General features: G+C 44.2%; 1 protein-coding gene and 1 long non-coding RNA gene across 14 annotated transcripts in view; one reads left to right on the top strand and one right to left on the bottom strand.

The window, feature by feature from the left end:
* The window catches only part of LOC310698098, a 384,750-nt gene that overhangs the window by 74,649 nt on the left and 293,761 nt on the right, over positions 1-16,340 (bottom strand). The gene's annotated exons all lie outside the window — the stretch shown is intronic.
* ZNF185 (zinc finger protein 185 with LIM domain) overlaps positions 1-16,340 on the top strand; it is a 69,469-nt gene that overhangs the window by 27,868 nt on the left and 25,261 nt on the right. For 9 of the 13 annotated variants that reach the window (XM_083484681.1, XM_083484677.1, XM_083484682.1 and 6 more), the window contains exons 2-15: positions 51-128; positions 632-767; positions 2,759-2,833; positions 3,279-3,341; positions 3,964-4,002; positions 4,885-4,953; positions 6,222-6,290; positions 8,209-8,289; positions 9,847-9,930; positions 11,373-11,456; positions 13,256-13,336; positions 15,189-15,272; positions 15,647-15,730; positions 15,884-15,955. In XM_083484681.1, the coding sequence (XP_083340807.1) occupies positions 104-128; positions 632-767; positions 2,759-2,833; positions 3,279-3,341; positions 3,964-4,002; positions 4,885-4,953; positions 6,222-6,290; positions 8,209-8,289; positions 9,847-9,930; positions 11,373-11,456; positions 13,256-13,336; positions 15,189-15,272; positions 15,647-15,730; positions 15,884-15,955 (1,046 nt within the window). In that variant the 5' untranslated portion in view covers positions 51-103. The remainder of the gene's footprint in view (positions 1-50; positions 129-631; positions 768-2,758; positions 2,834-3,278; positions 3,342-3,963; positions 4,003-4,884; positions 4,954-6,221; positions 6,291-8,208; positions 8,290-9,846; positions 9,931-11,372; positions 11,457-13,255; positions 13,337-15,188; positions 15,273-15,646; positions 15,731-15,883; positions 15,956-16,340) is intronic. The other 4 variants (XM_083484672.1, XM_083484679.1, XM_083484676.1 and 1 more) reach the window with 1 other exon arrangement.

Raw genomic sequence — 16,340 nt, 5'->3', positions numbered from 1 at the left:
CCACCCGTCCAGTCTCATTAATAACCTGGATTTCATTCTTCCCTTCCCAGTTATACCTGCTAGCACAAAACTCTGAATATTGAGGAAGGAGGAAACACAAATCATGCTGTCCCTCGGCGTTGTGAAAGGTAATGAACTGCTGAGTAATTCTTACTCATTCCCAAGGGTTTAGAAGTTTGCAGCTCATTCTGCAGGGCTCTACTTTTAAGCTGCATAGTAAAGGCAAAGGGACCCCTGACCATTAGGTCCAGTCGTGACCGACTCTGGGGTTGTGGTGCTCATCTCACTTTATTGGCTGAGGGAGCCGGTGTACAGCTTCTGGGTCATGTGGCCAGCATGACGAAGCCGCTTCTGGCGAACCAGAGCAGCGCACGGAAACTGAGAACGGGAGCTCACCCCATCGCAGGGATTCGAACCACCGACCTTCTGATCGGTGTAGTTTAACCCACAGCACCACCAGCGTCTCTTTTTTAAGCTGCATACCCTCCAACATTCTTCAGATGAAAATAGGGACATTTCTCACTGCCCCCCCTGCATTTTTTGTCCCCTGCAACAGAGCATTTCCAATCGGAAGAAGGGCAAGTGTATGCATTATGCAAGTGACTTAGCTAACACTTTGTGCATTCATTAGATGGCGTTATTCTACCTAGCGATGAGGATCGAAAGAGGATCATCACCCAGATGAAAGTGCGGACAACACTGAAAGGGGATAAGAGCTGGATTCAGCAGAGATCAGACCCTGAGGAGGAGCAGAACCATAGCCCATTGTGAGTAGAGGCATTCACCTGCCTTGCCTGCAAGATTGCTGCTCCATCTGCCCAGTCCTCTTTCCAATGCTGACAAAAGATAGTAATAATAATAATAATAAAACAACAACAACAACAACAACAACAACAACAATTTATTATTAATACCCCGCCCATCTGGCTGGGCTTCCCCGGCCACTCTGGGCGGCTTCCAAAAGAATATTAAAATACTATAATATATCAAACATTAAAAGCTTCCCGAAACAGGGCTGCCTTCAGATGTCTTCTAAAAGCCTGGTAGTTGCTGCTCTCTTTGACATCTGGTGGGAGGGTGTTCCACAGGGAAGGCACCACTACCGAGAAGGCCCTCTGCCTGGTTCCCTGTAACTTGGCTTCTCGCAGTGAGGGAACCGCCAGAAGGCCCTCGGTGCTGGACCTCAGTGTCCGGGTAGAACGATGGGGGTGGAGACGCTCCTTCAGATATGCTGGACCAAGGCCGTTTAGGGCTTTAAAGGTCAGCACCAACACTTTGAATTGTGCTCGGAAACGTACTGGGAGCCAATGTAGGTCTTTCAAGACTGGTGTTATGTGGTCTCTGCGGCCGCTCCCAGTCACCAGTCTAGCTGCCGCGTTCTGGATTAGTTGTAGTTTCTGGGTTACCTTCAAAGGTAGCCCCACGTAGAGTGCATTGCAGTAATCCAAGCGGGAGATAACCAGAGCATGCACCACTCTGGCGAGGCAGTCCGCAGGCAGATAGGGTCTCAGCCTGCGTACCAGATGGAGCTGGTAAACAGCTGCCCTGGACACAGATTTGACCTGTGCCTCCATGGACAGCTGTGAGTCCAAAATGACTCCCAGGCTGCACACCTGGTCCTTCAGGGGCACAGTTACCCCATTCTCATCTAATATCTCAATCATCACCCAACTTCTCAGAGAAAACTTCACAAGGGATCAGACTTCAGATTTTGCATTGTGTGCAGTGCTGTTGAATATGAAGAGCCTTGTATTTTTTTAAAAAGGCAGTTGACGAGCAGCTGGTGTCTGCCAGAGCACTGAGAGACATTGGCATGCAATTGAGGATCCAGAGCACCAAAGATCCATTTATTCACTTTCCTCTGAAGGTGCAGCCTGTAAAGAGGGAACGACTAGGATTTTAGATTCTTTGTCAGCTATCTCATATGTAAGCAAGTGTATGTCTGAGGTTTTTTGTTGGTCCTAGTACAGGAGAGGGTGGAACCTTTGGCCCCTGTGCCAATCGCCCAGCCAGGTTACAAGTTGTCCTGCAAGGCCATTTTTCCCAAACCACATCTGCCTGTCTATCAGCTGGTGTCCCTGCAGGGAATACACTGACAAAGCAGACCCCTGCAGCCAAAAGGATTGAATCCCCACTTCACCAGCTGGTGAACACAGAATTCAATCCTGAAGGGTGCTGCTTTGCCAGTCATTCTCTGTGGGGAATATACTGACAAGGTAGAACCCCCTCACCCTTGTAAGTCGGTTTTGCCAGGTGGGCAGAACTGCCCATCTATCAGTTGTCTCGGGCTGGAAGAATCTGTTCTCTCATTTTTTTCAGTTTTCCATTCTCCAAATTTTGCAACAATTTATAATCTTTTTAATTAGAAAAAAATCATGAAAATTCTTCAGCATTTTAGTGTAAATTTCTCCAGATAAGCACATTTTTGTACAAGCAGTTTTGACCAATATATACATTTTGCAGAAGACTTCCTGTAACATGGTGAATTTTTGTATATTATGATTCTCCTGCTTGGAGAATAGCATCTCAACATTCGGATAAGTGCAAATTTCAAAGGATGGTTGTGTTTTGGTTCTCCAGACTTTATGGCAAAGGGTGTATAATGGATAAATATTGATATAATGATATCAATATTGATATATTGATTTAAATATTGATAATAATAACTGAAAGAGCATGAAAGCCTCTTTCACCAGGGCTGCTTCCACCACACTGATTTCTCACTTTTGCTTCTCTTCTCCCCTCTCCCGTCCAACAGGCATTCACCATTGAGGACCAGGGGCACCACTGGGAAATCTCCTGCCTCACCGAAGAGTTTGTCACCGACTCGCAGGTGCCTTTGACGAACCGCCTGCACACATCTTGCTTCCTTTGGGATCTATCCACTGGCAATTCCGTGTGGGCTTTGTAGGGTTTGAGATGCATTCTGGACTTAGAACATTTTGAGATTCAGCAGTGCTGGGAGGATGCCACTGTATGATATTCTGGGAAGCTGTTGCCAGTCTGAGGATATAATATTTGGTTAGATGGGTCAAGAATCTGACTCAATACAGTATAAGACAGTTTCCTTAATTTATATATCATGGTAGTTGACTCAACTGCTCAGCTACCTTCGAAGGCTACTAGGCAAACATCAGTCTACATAAAAGTCAAGTGACAGTAAGCTCTTCCTTAGCCAAATGCAATAGGACTCAAATTCCATCATGAATTTGTGATGTTTTACCCTGCCATGATGTTGTCTTTTGTCATCTGGTAACATTTCTCTTCTGTTCTTCCAGATTAGCCTTTGCTGAACCACCTTCCCAAGCAGAACCACAGTCTCCAAAAAGTTATTCCAAAAAGTTAGTGACTCCCTTTTACTGCAAAAAGTAGGGCACTTAATGGGGGAGAGGGGTATGGTTACCTTAGATAAAGTTTGGCATTGCAGGTTGTAGTCTGTGAATTTCAGTTTGTGTATGTGTTTATTGTAATTCTTTGTAAAAACTAGATATCAAAGTTCTCCTGAACCAGGCTAGGAAATGAACATCAAGCAGTTGTAAATCCTACCTTACAATGAGAGAGGAACTTTTAAAACCCTGCAATTCTTCTCTGGCTTAGATTAAAAACTGAGCTGGAGAAGAATTTGCAGCTTCTCCCCAGCCAATATCTACCATCCATTTGTATCCTTCCCAGCCCCAAACTCAGTAGTTCCTTCCTTTCTCAGGTAAAAAATAAATGGCACAGGATGGATGTAGTTCTTCCGATGATTCGTCCAAAGGTTTTTAAAAACAAAACACACATTTCCCCAACAACTTGTTGACCCCTGGGGCAAATGTAGTTTCCCCACAACAGCAGTGCTTCTCCGTGGAAATGTCTTTCTTTGTTCAAACTTTCCAAAGCCAATAGTCTGGATAAAACCTTAAGTGTTATGCCTCTGCATATTTTTCTCCTTTTGCCAATAATGTATTTCTCTTCTCTACCTAGATCTCCCAGTGCCACATCACCTTCTGGATACCTCATCAGGTGAGAGAGATGGGACCGGAAAGAAGGAAAGCATTTTGCTTTTGATATAGAATCATAGAATGAAGGAGAGTCCACCACCTTCCAAAAAAGTCAAATCCACCCACAAACAGCTCTTAATGTCAGAAAGTTCTTCCTGATATTTAATCAGAAATTCCTTTCTTGTAACTTGAATCCATTGGTACGGGTCCTACCCTTCAGAGCAGCAGAAAACAAGCTAGTTCCATCTTCTGCAGGACAGTCCTTTAGATATTTGAATATGGCTATCACATCTCTCCTCAGTCTCCCCTTATCCAGGCTAAATATACTCAACTCCTTCAACCATTCCTCTTAAGGTTTGCTTGACCAACGCAGAATATGGTACTATTATGTCTCTTAATAAAGACACTAGACTTTTGTTGATGCAGTCTAGAATAGCATTAGCTGGTTTTTGTTTTGTTTTTTGGTGTTGTTTTTTTTTTGCTGCCATATAACACTGTTGATTCATATGAAGCTTGTGGTCTGCTAAGACCCCTAAATCCTTTTCACATGTACTACTGGCAAGCCAAGTGTCTCCCATCTTATATTTGTGCAGCTGGTTATTCCTGCTTAAGTGTGTCCTCCTAGCGGTGCAGCAATAAAATTGCCAGCACATTTGCAAAGCTAAGCAGGGTCTGGTATAGTTTCAGACTGGTACAAATCCACCTAACAGTAACCTTGACCAGCCCACATTTTACCAGCTTCTCTGCAAGAATATCATGGGGGACTTTGAAATCAAGATATGCTATGTCCTTATGGAGATCAAGATACACAAAGTCCACAGCATTCCCAGATCCACCAAGCTTGTAATGTGCTGTGTGATCTTGGAAGTTACTTACATCTTTTCTCTCTCTGTCTCTCTTTTAGAGGGGTTTTCACCAAGACCATTGATAAGACTACTCCTTTGAACACAGCATCCAATGGCTCACAAAAGAGGTGTGTTTGATTAATCTCTGATCTTCGGACAGACACATGGCTTTGTCAATGAAGTCAAAGCCATACGATCCAAGCACACCCCTTGCCAGAAATAAGGGTGGGTGGGTTAAGGATGGGCAATCATTTCAGAACCATCAGAATATAAATACAGGTAGCCCACATTTGTCTAAAAAACAGTGCCTACTCAGAAGTAGTTGTGATAGAATGGTAGAATCATAGAGTTGGAAGGGATTCCATGGACCTTCTAGTCCCATGGTTCCCAACGTGGGGCACCCCCCCCACAGGGGGGCAATTTGATTTTTAGGGGGGGCAATTTGAGAATGAGTTAGACCAGGTTAATGGCCTTTTAGGCTTCCTTAACATCTGGGGACGCAGGTGGCGCTGTGAGTTAAATCACAGAGCCTAGGACTTGCCGATCAGAAGGTCGGCGGTTTGAATCCCCGCAACGGGGTGAGCTCCTGTTGCTCGGTCCCTGCTCCTGCCAACCTAGCAGAAAATGCAAGTAGATAAATAGGTACCGCTCCGGCAGGAAGGTAAACGGCATTTCTGTGCGCTGCTCTGGTTCGCCAGAAGCCGCTTAGTCATGCTGGCCACATGACCCGGAAGCTGTACGCAGGCTCCGTTGGCCAGTAAAGCAAGATGAGCGCCACAACCCCAGAGTCAGTCACGACTGGACCTAATGGTCAGGGGTCCCTTTACCTTTACCACGTGAATAGAAGTTCACTTTTTGAATAATAATAACAACTTTGTTATTTATACCCTGCCCATCTGGCTGGGTTTCCCCAGCCACTCTGGGGGGCTTCCAACAAAATATTGAAAATACAACAAAATAATAAGAATTATATGTCGGGGGGGCAGTTCCAGGATTTTAGAGATGATTAGGTGGGGCATGGCCAAAAAAAGCTTGGGAACTACTGATCTAGTCCAACCCCTACAACACAGGAATGCTCAGTGGGGCTTACTCCCTGGTAAGTGTGAATAATCCCAAAATTATTAAATTGTACTGTGTCCAAGAGTGTAATTGGATAGTCCTGCTGCACACTTTGTCCTGTATCAAGTAAAAATCTAGAAGCTTACTTAAAAGAAAGAAAGCTGGACATTTAGAAAAGTGGGGTGGCTAAGAGGCTGGGACATCTGTGGATACAAAACCTCAGACCTTTGATGCAGCAACTTCTTCACACCGTTATATTATGAGGATATAACCCTGCAGACATATCACTTCTGTTTGTTCAAACCACTGATTATCTCTGGGCGTGTTCTGCTTTCAGTGCCAAGAGCGCCAGCCTGCCCCGCTTCAGTCAAGGGCACAAGATGAGTACTGAGGAGTACAAGAAACTGTGAGTATACCCAGAAGGGATTTGCTCCCCTCCTCTAAAGAAACCCCATCTTGGTCAGGGCAGGTGCCTCATATGTAATGCTCAACAGAACTCAATCACAGGCAAGGAAGACCCATTCTGATTGATGCTGGGTTTTGTGTGTGTTATTTTTACAAAAAAAAGCCTCAGAGTGAATTGCCCCACATTTTAAAACATCAAACTATTTATCCAGTGTTTAAAACTAGGTACGTAGAATAAGCACAAAATAAAAACCGAAAGGTGTTTATCTGGCAACATGAATAAAAAGGATGCATCCAGCCCAACCTTGCTAAAAGAACAATGTTCATTTATTATTATCTAGATTCAAATACCACCCTTCATCACATGATCTCAGAGCAGTTCACAAGATAAAACACTGCATATTTGCTCAAACATTATCACTTTCCACAATAAAACAGCACAACCTGACAGTTAACAAATAAAAACAACAAGAAGAAAAAAACTTGGATTCTTTTTTGTTTTGTTCCTCTTTTCGTGTCAGGGGAGATTTCTTACAGTAACATAGGAAATGGCCTCATACAGAGTCATACCATTGGTTCCTCTGGCTTAGTATTGTCTACACTGACTGGCAGCAGTTCTCCAGGTTTCAACCCTACTTGGAGGTGCCAGGAATTGAACCTGGGACCTTCTGTGTGCAAGGCAGATGCTCTGCAACTGAGCTACATCCTTTTCAGCTCCCTCCTACACCTGCAGCCCATCTGCTCCATATTCCATGCCATTCTCAAGGAGCTCCTAAGCCCAGGATCACATTTCCAGCAGGAGCAGGGTGATGCAGATGGAAGGGTGAGGCAGGGAGGTCTAATTCTGGGAACAGGAGCTATGCTCCATTCACTGAATGGAAGCTAGAATCCAAGCCAAAGGCAACAAATGAACTAAATTCCCCCCACTCCCGTTATTTTACATAACAATGATGGCAGTTATCTGTCAGTATTCGACAGCAGTCAGACACTCTGTGACACAAAGTGCCTTTTAGTTTCAGTCGCTCTCTCTCCATCTTTCATCTTCTTCCCAATGTTCAGTTTTGTTGCTTTGCTCCCTCCTTTTTTCCTTTCTCTTCTCTGTTCTTCAGCTCTCACTAACCACCATTACCCTCCTTGCCTTTCCCGCAAGCTCTGTGCTCCTTCTTTCACTTTATTGGTTTAGGAGAAAATGTGGGTATAGAAAGTACTCTTTGTTGAGAAAATCCCAGCAGAGATTTAAAATCACAAAATATGCAGTAAAGCAAAGGGTGGGAATATAGGCCATTTAGACCTTTAAAATATGTCTTTCCAAGTGAGTTCCAAAACAGTCCCCTCTTTCCCCAGCATAGCAGAAGACCACATGTTTAGTAAGTTACAAATGGTTTACTTACAAACTCTCCAAAGGTCTGGTTCATGTGCTTTCCCACACATCGGTCATGAAAGTTGCACAGGCAGCAAGGCCGGCCTACCTGTGAAGCAAGGTGAGGCAACTGCCCCAGGTGGCAGGATCCACAGGGCAGGAGATATCAGTGTAGGCCTTTATTCCACCCTTGTTCCTGATGTAGAACATCCCTGGTGGGGAGGAAGGTACCATGTCTTGGGCCAGCCCTTCATGCATTAATTAAACTTAAGCATGTCAGTTATATGAGGCTGGCTATCTCACACACTTTCCCCACATCCTATGATCTCACAATCCAGATCATTCCCTCCCATTCCCAAAGTTCAGAGGGGCATGTGGATCCTGATGTAGCCACAAGAGGGAGGTATTGGCAGGCTTCAGAGAATCCAAAGTGTACTTTGCTGCCTCTCACTGTGGTTGGAGCTGTTGTAGAGAGGTGAGGCTGATGAGCAAGCTTCCTCCTGTGGCTGTTTGCTGAAAATAACAACAATCCACCTCTTCTTTCTTATACATGATCCAGGGCTCCTTATAACATCAAACGAGAGCTATCCGAACCAGGTGACGTGGAGCCTTCCGTTTCCCCAGATGAGCAACAAAAGAGGTACCTCATCATAACTGCAGCAGACTGCACATTGAGGGTTATGTTTGAAAGCAACAGAGTTTAGTCCCTGGAGCAGAGAGAGCACCATGAACAATGAGCTCTTGTACAGCTGGGCATGGGGGATTTACGGTGCAATCCAAATCCCAGACTCACCAGAATGGGGAGCTTTGGATCCAACGGTTTTTGGGCTGCCCCAGCTGAGCCAGGGCTTTGTTGTTGTTTAGTCGTTTAGTCGTGTCCGACTCTTCGTGACCCCATGGACCAGAGCACGCCAGGCACTCCTGTCTTCCACTGCCTCCTGCAGTTTGGTCAAACTCATGCTGGTGGCTTCGAGAACACTGTCCAACCATCTCGTCCTCTGTCGTCCCCTTCTCCTTGTGCCCTCCATCTTTCCCAGCATCAGGGTCTTTTCCAGGGAGTCTTCTCTTCTCATGAGGTGGCCAAAGTATTGGAGCCTCAGCTTCAGGATCTGTCCTTCCAGTGAGCACTCAGGGCTGATTTCCTTCAGAATGGATAGGTTTGATCTTCTTGCAGTCCATGGGACTCTCCAGAGTCTCCTCCAGCACCATAATTCAAAAGCATCAATTCTTCGGCGATCAGCCTTCTTTATGGTCCAGCTCTCACTTCCATACCTCACTACTGGGAAAACCATGGCTTTAACTATACGGACCTTTGTTGGCAAGGTTAGCCAGGGCTACGTTGGCATAAATCTCCCACCCAGGCTGAGGTGCTGCAATGCCAGGGTAGCTTAAGTAGGCGTAGCCCCCTCCCATGAAAGGGGCGTTCCACGGGGGTGGTGGGAGAGAGGGAGATAATTGCACTAATTCCCAACATCTTTCAGCTCAGTCACATGAACCAGCAACCTAGCAACAGTTCATATAGATTGGATTGCTCTGTTAGACCAGGTTCTCGTTCTCGCGTGTCTGACTGCACTTCTTCCAACTGCAGCTGTGGGCTCACATGATTAAATGCTACTTCATATGAAAAGTTCCATCTGCACAGAAAACCAGCATGTTTTCTGTGCTCAAGGATTTGTTGGTTTGTGTGGAGCTTTCAGTCAAGAGAGCCTTCATCTGCAGTCTGAAGCAAACAGTACAAGGTGGCCATATGAGACCACAGAGGACAGTCCTCTCTTTTGAGGGCTACTCTGCTTGAAAGACTGTCCAGTCCAAGTCTAATTTAGAGGTAAGGGACCCTAAGAAGGGAGAGAAGGGGCTTTGAAGTTGCCCACCAACAGGGAGCAGCTGTTGCCCACCAACAAGGCAGCAGAGAGAGCAAGCATACAAGTCACCTAGTCAGTCTTGCCTACAGTGATTATTTCCAAATATGTATCTATTACATATAAATCAGTATATGCAAATTTCATACAGGCCTGCGTCATCTTTCTTTAGTCCTATTGTTGTGGTGATGTATTTCGTCTCTTTTGGCAATGTGTAAGATGCCAAACCTAATGAGAATAGTCTATACAGTTCTGTATATTCTGTGATTAAACTTCACAGATGTAGAAACTGGCATGTCCTGTTTCTATCCTACTTCATTTCTCTCTTCCCCTCACAGGACTGAAGCTGCGAGCAGTGTGCTTAGGAGAACAGCCAGCAGGGAGCGCTCCTATGTCCTTTCAGCTGCTAAGAAAAGCAATGGGTGAGTTTGAGCGGAGGGAAGGGGATTTATTAACAAGAGAAACAAAAGAACAATTCTTAGCGACATTTGAAGGTGTAACGACCTAAAACAGGCCAGCAGAATTATGACTGGATTTTTCGAATTAACTCATTTGAAATTGGCATGGATTGGAGATAGACCAGTCTCTCCACCCCTACCAAACACATACATACACATTTTGCCAGGTTGTACTCTTCATAGTGGGACGCAGGTGGCACTGTGGGTTAAACCACAGAGCCTAGGGCTTGCTGATCAGAAGGTCGGCGGTTTGAATCCCCGTTACGGGGTGAGCTCCCATTGCTCAGTCCCAGCTCCTGCCAACCTAGCAGTTCAAAAGCACGTCAAAGTGCAAGTAGATAAATAGGTACCGCTCCAGCGGGAAGGTAAACAGTGTTTCCGTGCACTGCTCTGGTTCGCCAGAAGCGGCTTACTCATGCTAGCCACATGACCCGGAAGCTGTATGCCGGCTCCCTCAGCTAATAAAGCAAGATGAGCGCCGCAACCCCAGAGTCGTACACGACTGGACCTAATGGTCAGGGGTCCCTTTACCTTTTACTCTTCATAGCACTATTTTTAACAGTGACATTCATGGCTCTCCAGCTGTAGACATTGTACTACAACCATCTCTGATCATTGGCTTGGCTTGGCAGGAGTTGGTATTCAACAACAAATTGGAGGGCTATAGGTTCCCCCACCCATGCTTTAGATTTTACACAGGAGTTATGGGAGGAAAACAACAAACAAGGTTCCAAGGATTCCTTTGAGGGGGTTGGGCAGAAGAAGAGGAAAGGCTGACTGAAGGTTGTGTACTAACAGCATGGGATGAGGGAGCAGGCAGAGGTGTGTTTTTGTAAGGGAAGTGGTGGTGGCATTGCCACCTATCACTTTTATTCACAAAACAATGAATAAAAACACATGAGCGGTTGATCTTTTGAAAGTTATGGTGACCTCAACTCACCCTGCTGATGGGTTTTAATACTTGTGTGTTTTTAGAAGTCCAACGCAAGAGCCACCATCCTTCGTGGCCAAGAGGTGAGTTAAGGCCCCTCGTTGTCTCTCTACTGGTTCAATGGTCCAAATGAGGATGGACAACAAAGAGTCTTACAGCACCTTATTGACTAGCCAGTGTATTATATGGCACAAGCTTCCCTGGAGTGGAGTCCACTTTCTCAGATGCCAGCCCAGAAAAACTTGTGCTATAATAAATTGAGTAGTCTTCAAGGCCGGGTGGAATTGTGCCTTTGTGCTCCCTTGCTCCATTTTTCAAATGTCCCCAATGAAATTGCTTTTCAAAAACAAACACACCAAATTGGAGAACATAAGAGCTCTGTCAGATATGTGGCACTCCTCACAACCCAAAATGAAGTGTGTGTAAAGAGAGGGACAACGCAACTTATACCTGGGGCTTTTTGTCTTCCTGATAGGATTGATCTAGAGGATGACACAGGCCCACGCTCCAGAAGTCAGACAGTACCTGCTTCAGGATGGTTCAGCCGCCGTGGGAAGAGGTAAAACCCTTTGGTCAATATGAAAGTGATTCTCACTTTAGATGTCTCTGCATGCCCACCAATTGGTGTGGGAGAAAACAGTCCCCCAATTGCCTCTCTGGATAGTGGCCCATATTGCCTTATGGCTAGACTCTGATACTCTCTCACCATGACTAGGGGATCAGCAAATCGGTAAATCTCAGCTTCTTTCAGTTTCAGTTTTCTAGTCTTCAGTTCCCTTTTCCACATCAGAAAGGCACCATGAAAATTCATCAGCATTTTAGTGTGAGCTTCTCTTAATGCACAAATATTTGAATGCAATCTTGCGTAATATACACAATTTTGTAAAGCAATTTCTCCATAAATAATACATTGCTTATGTTATTTGCACTAATATATGCATTTTTAAGGACACTTTACCCTAGCATATGGATTGTTGCACACATTTCCATAGCAGGATAGCTGCATGGAGAAGTGCAAGTTTCGAAAGATGGCTGTGTACTATTTTTCATGTACTATTTTGGCATATGTGAATTAAGCAAGTTTACATTTAAATGAGAATTTAATTTAATTTCTCTCCCATCCCTAATCAGGACATCTGTATCTGGTGGTCACCTTCCTTCCTTCCTTACCTGCTGTCCTGACCCTTCACCAATTCTTCCCTGCCTGCCTGCCTATAACTCCCCTGCCTTTCTTTTTTTCCTTTCCTTTTCATAGAGTTTATGTGCTGCAGTACTAGGCCTGTATTTTAAACAATAAAAAATAGTTTAGGAAATGATGGCATAATTTTGTGAGGAAGCAAGTGGCTTTGTTGCAGCTTCCGAAACAGAGAAAGAAACAAAAGACCTGCATTTGTTAGATCAAAATGTGGAAAAAGTCCAGCTTGAATTCTACAATGTTGCCCGATTTTGGATTTTTGCAAATACCTTCTGCTGAGCTGGATTTTATTATTTAAACCAGGGGTGGGGAACCTCAAGCCATGAAAACGAAATGAAACCCCCCAGGTGTTGCAATCTAGCCCATGGAACTCTTGGTAGGCCACACCTCCTCTCAGAGGTCACGCCCTCCTTGAATACTTTTACCTGACTGACATGGATCCTTGAATTGTCATAAGGCTCCTAACCTTCATGGAAGGAAGATGGAGAGATGCTGTGTGTGTTGTTTAGTAATTTCTGCCTTTTACTTGTCAGAAATGTACTGTAGAAACGTAAGCGTCACATCCATTATTCTTTCCACTTCTGCATCTGGCACCCTGCCTACCACTGGCATGTGGCCCCCAGAAGGTTACCCATGAAGGGATGCAGCCCTTGGGCTGATTACCCATCCCTAATTTACACCCTGATATTAATGGTAGGAACCATTCCAAAGACAAACTGCAATTGGCTACCATAGAATTGGCTACTTTGAGCGTCTACCATACCCTCCAATATTTCTCTGATGAAAATAGGGGCGTTCCATTCCATAAGGATAATTTTACTATTTATACCCCACACATCTTACTGGCTTTCCCCAGCCACTCTGAGCAGCTTCCAACATATATAAAAACATAATGAAACTTTAAACATTTTTTTAAAAAAACTTCCCTATATAGAACTGCCTTCAGATGGCTCAGGGGTCGGAAAACTCCATACCCTCCAACATTTCTCCAATGAAAATAGGGATATCCTAAGGAAAAGTGGGACATTCCAGGATCAAATCAGAAACTGGGATGGCTTCTCTAAATTAGGGACGTCCCTGGAAAATAGGGAGACTTGGAGGGTCTGGTGTACTGAAGACAATAATGCCATGGACTAACCACTAGGCCTTCTCTGTTTTGCCAGCAGCACCACTGGGGAAAGAATAAGCACTTCAGGATCCCCACGAAGTGAGACAAGGGTGGTGAATGCTTCTTCTAGCACAAGGTTAGTGTAATCTGCATTACTATAGCAAGCAATGTTCGAAATTAGCCAGGTGCCAGGTGCATTTTGCACCTGGCTATCAGCCACTTGCGACCAAGTGAAGGTGTCTAGATGCCAGGATGGTACCTGACGTCTCCACTACCTAGAGGTGCATGCCTGGGGATCCTGGGATCTTTACTGTTTTCACACACTAAAACCACATCCTGTAGAATTCTATCAGTTATATTTTATCTTCACAATCAGAATGAATCCCAGGAACCTAAATGCTTTTTCTGTGCAGCCTGAGCAAGAGCAGTGAACAATGTTATATTTAATGATTGTCGCTTGTCTCCACTTACCACACCCCACTGCCCTGCTCACAGTTGTGAAGAATATCCCTACGTTATGAATGGTTTGTGTCACCATTAAGAAAAAGAGGTCGGAATAGGCCAATATATATGTCCCTGGATAAAGTGATTTTTCTTCTTTTAAGTTCTCAGTGTTCTTAACCTAGTTCAAGGTTGTCATCTGAACTAACCAAATGTTTAACTGATAATCAATCACAACCAGTCCATCATTTGAAAAATAATACTTTTGAGCTGTCTTGCCCCAAAATGGCAACTAGACAGTCCAATATGGCAACTGTAACCTTGGTTTAAGGAGTCACTTGGCACCTAGGTTGTATATCTGTTTCTAACATGAATAGCAAGTGGTGAAAACTAAAATAGCCTAAGAAATAAGCAAGTATGTCCTTAACTCAATCAATTGCCCCAGAGGATGGCCCATTAGCTGTCAGTTTCCTCACTGCCCCTTGTAGAACCACCAGGGAGAAGGAGGCCCATCGCTCACAAATACCTGTAACTCAAGAAACATCTCCGTGGAGTCTGGGATCTTGACATGTGGGTTTGTTGTGAAATGCATGAAACAAGTCTTACTAAACTGCTTATACCAAGCTCTCCATCAAAGCAGGGGTTGCTAACCTGTGGCCCTCTAGATGTTGCTGGAATACAACTCCCATCAGCCCAATCCAGCATGGTCAAGGATAATGGTTACTGTAGTTCAGTAGCCACCCCCCTTTCCATATTAGAAAGACAGGTACTGAGCCAAATCAGGGCCGGGACATGCAAGGTAAAGGACACATAGCACATGATGCCAAATCATGAGAGCTCTGCTGGATCAAACCAAAGGTTCATCTACTTCACATTGCCCATAGTTGCTACTCAGATGCCTCTGCAAAGCTCACAAGCAGAACCAGATAATCTGTCAATCGTGCTTTTTCTCACTTTTTAGTTTTTCTAATCCTTTGCCTTTTTTATGTCTTCACATAACGTTTTCATGCCGCTTCCTCCTAACACACATAATTTAGAATACAATTTTGCATGATATACATATTTTTGCTAGCCATTTCCGCAACATAATGCATTAAATTAAGGGAGTTTCCTAATGATTCTCAGTTCCCTTAAAAGCTACAGTTCCCAGGCAGTTCCCAAACAGCCATGACTGTTTATAGTGGTATACATTTTAAATGTATAGTGCAGAGGGGGCTAGAACGATCCTTTGAAATTTGCACACACCCCATATTTTGTGATGCTGCTCTCCAAAAATAAAAATAAAAATCAGCTCCAAAATGGAAAAAAAAGAAAATGCATTTTTCTTCTCCACCCTTATTCAAAAACAAGATATGAAAGTGGGATCCTGGTCTATTGTTGCTCCACAGCAACTTGATATTCAGTGGCAGGCTTCCTGGATCAGGCCCATTTTATCTACAAGAGGAAAGTGGTGTTGGAGGGAGAAGAGCTGGGTGGAGGAACTCTGGGTTTCAAAAGGAGAAAACCTTAATGTAATTGCCCTGTGCTGCATTGTTTTCTTTTCATAGCTTCGATTCAGGGAACAGCGGAAACCAAGCCTCCAGTTCCTATTCTGAATCCTTGTTCAAACAATTCAGTTCTTTGGAAAACAGGTAAATGAAGCTCCTCTCTACATTGACTCAGACTGGGCAGAAATCAAACAGATATCCTAGTTATGAACAGTTCTTGGCCAATCTAGTTTGTGGAAATGATGTCTCTTTCTCCAGCATAGATGCCCAGGCCTCAGATTCAGTTATATAAATTGCAACAAACTGACCATGTTTTATTCATACTCAATGTTTTCCTGTATATTCAGGGTTGCGGTGAATGTTATACATTTATGCTGCAGGTGTGAAATAGGGGTCAGTGTTCTGCAGAACCTTTGAGATTTTTTTCACACACAGAGTTCAAATCCCTTCTTCTTACTCTAGTTTACTGTGCCCAGATATGCTCCCAAGGACGTAATTATTCTAATTTCTTCTTCCAGTAACAAGCTGGATGAAGAGAGTAATCAGATGACTTCCTGGAACAACTCTGCTCCAAAATCTCCTGAATCTCCTTCACGTAGAAGGTAATAATCTGTACAATCCTAATTTACTCATAAAATACAGGCAGCTAAGTAGAGAACTTCTTTTCCTGGTGGAACTGGCATGCTTGGTTGGAAGGAGTGAGAAAGAAATGAATTGTAATTAATTTCCAACGACTTATGCTTTGATTTCCACAGTGAGAAGAATGAACGAAAATCCGAGGCCACACGAAGTGCTGAAACACCTCGTGCCGTTATTTCTGAGGACAGGTAATCCTCCTTGTGTTGTTCTATCCTAAACACTTGTAATTCACTTCCACATTTACTGTGGAGGTAAAGTGTTTAGCTTATGTACACTGTTTGCACAGCAGTGTCAGAGGGTAATTTCCACTTGCGTTCTTTTACACTGACTAATCCTATGCATGTTTACTTGCTCCTCTAATAAGTGTGTTTATGATTAATGCTGCTGCTTTTTTAAAACAGCACTTTAAATGGGCGTGGGGAGCTTTTTCAAGCCATGGGCTACATTCCCTCGCGGGGAACCTTACAAGAGCCACATGGCACTGATGGGCAGGATCAGAGGCAAAAGTGGGCAGATTATATAACATAAGAAGAGGCCAAAGGCTCATCTAGTCCAGCAGCCAGGTGCCTATGG

This window comes from Podarcis liolepis (genome assembly GCF_965112155.1).
Source record: "Podarcis liolepis genome assembly, chromosome: Z".
Taxonomy (NCBI): Eukaryota; Metazoa; Chordata; class Lepidosauria; order Squamata; family Lacertidae; genus Podarcis; species Podarcis liolepis.
This window is presented reverse-complemented; position numbering and strand designations above follow the sequence as displayed.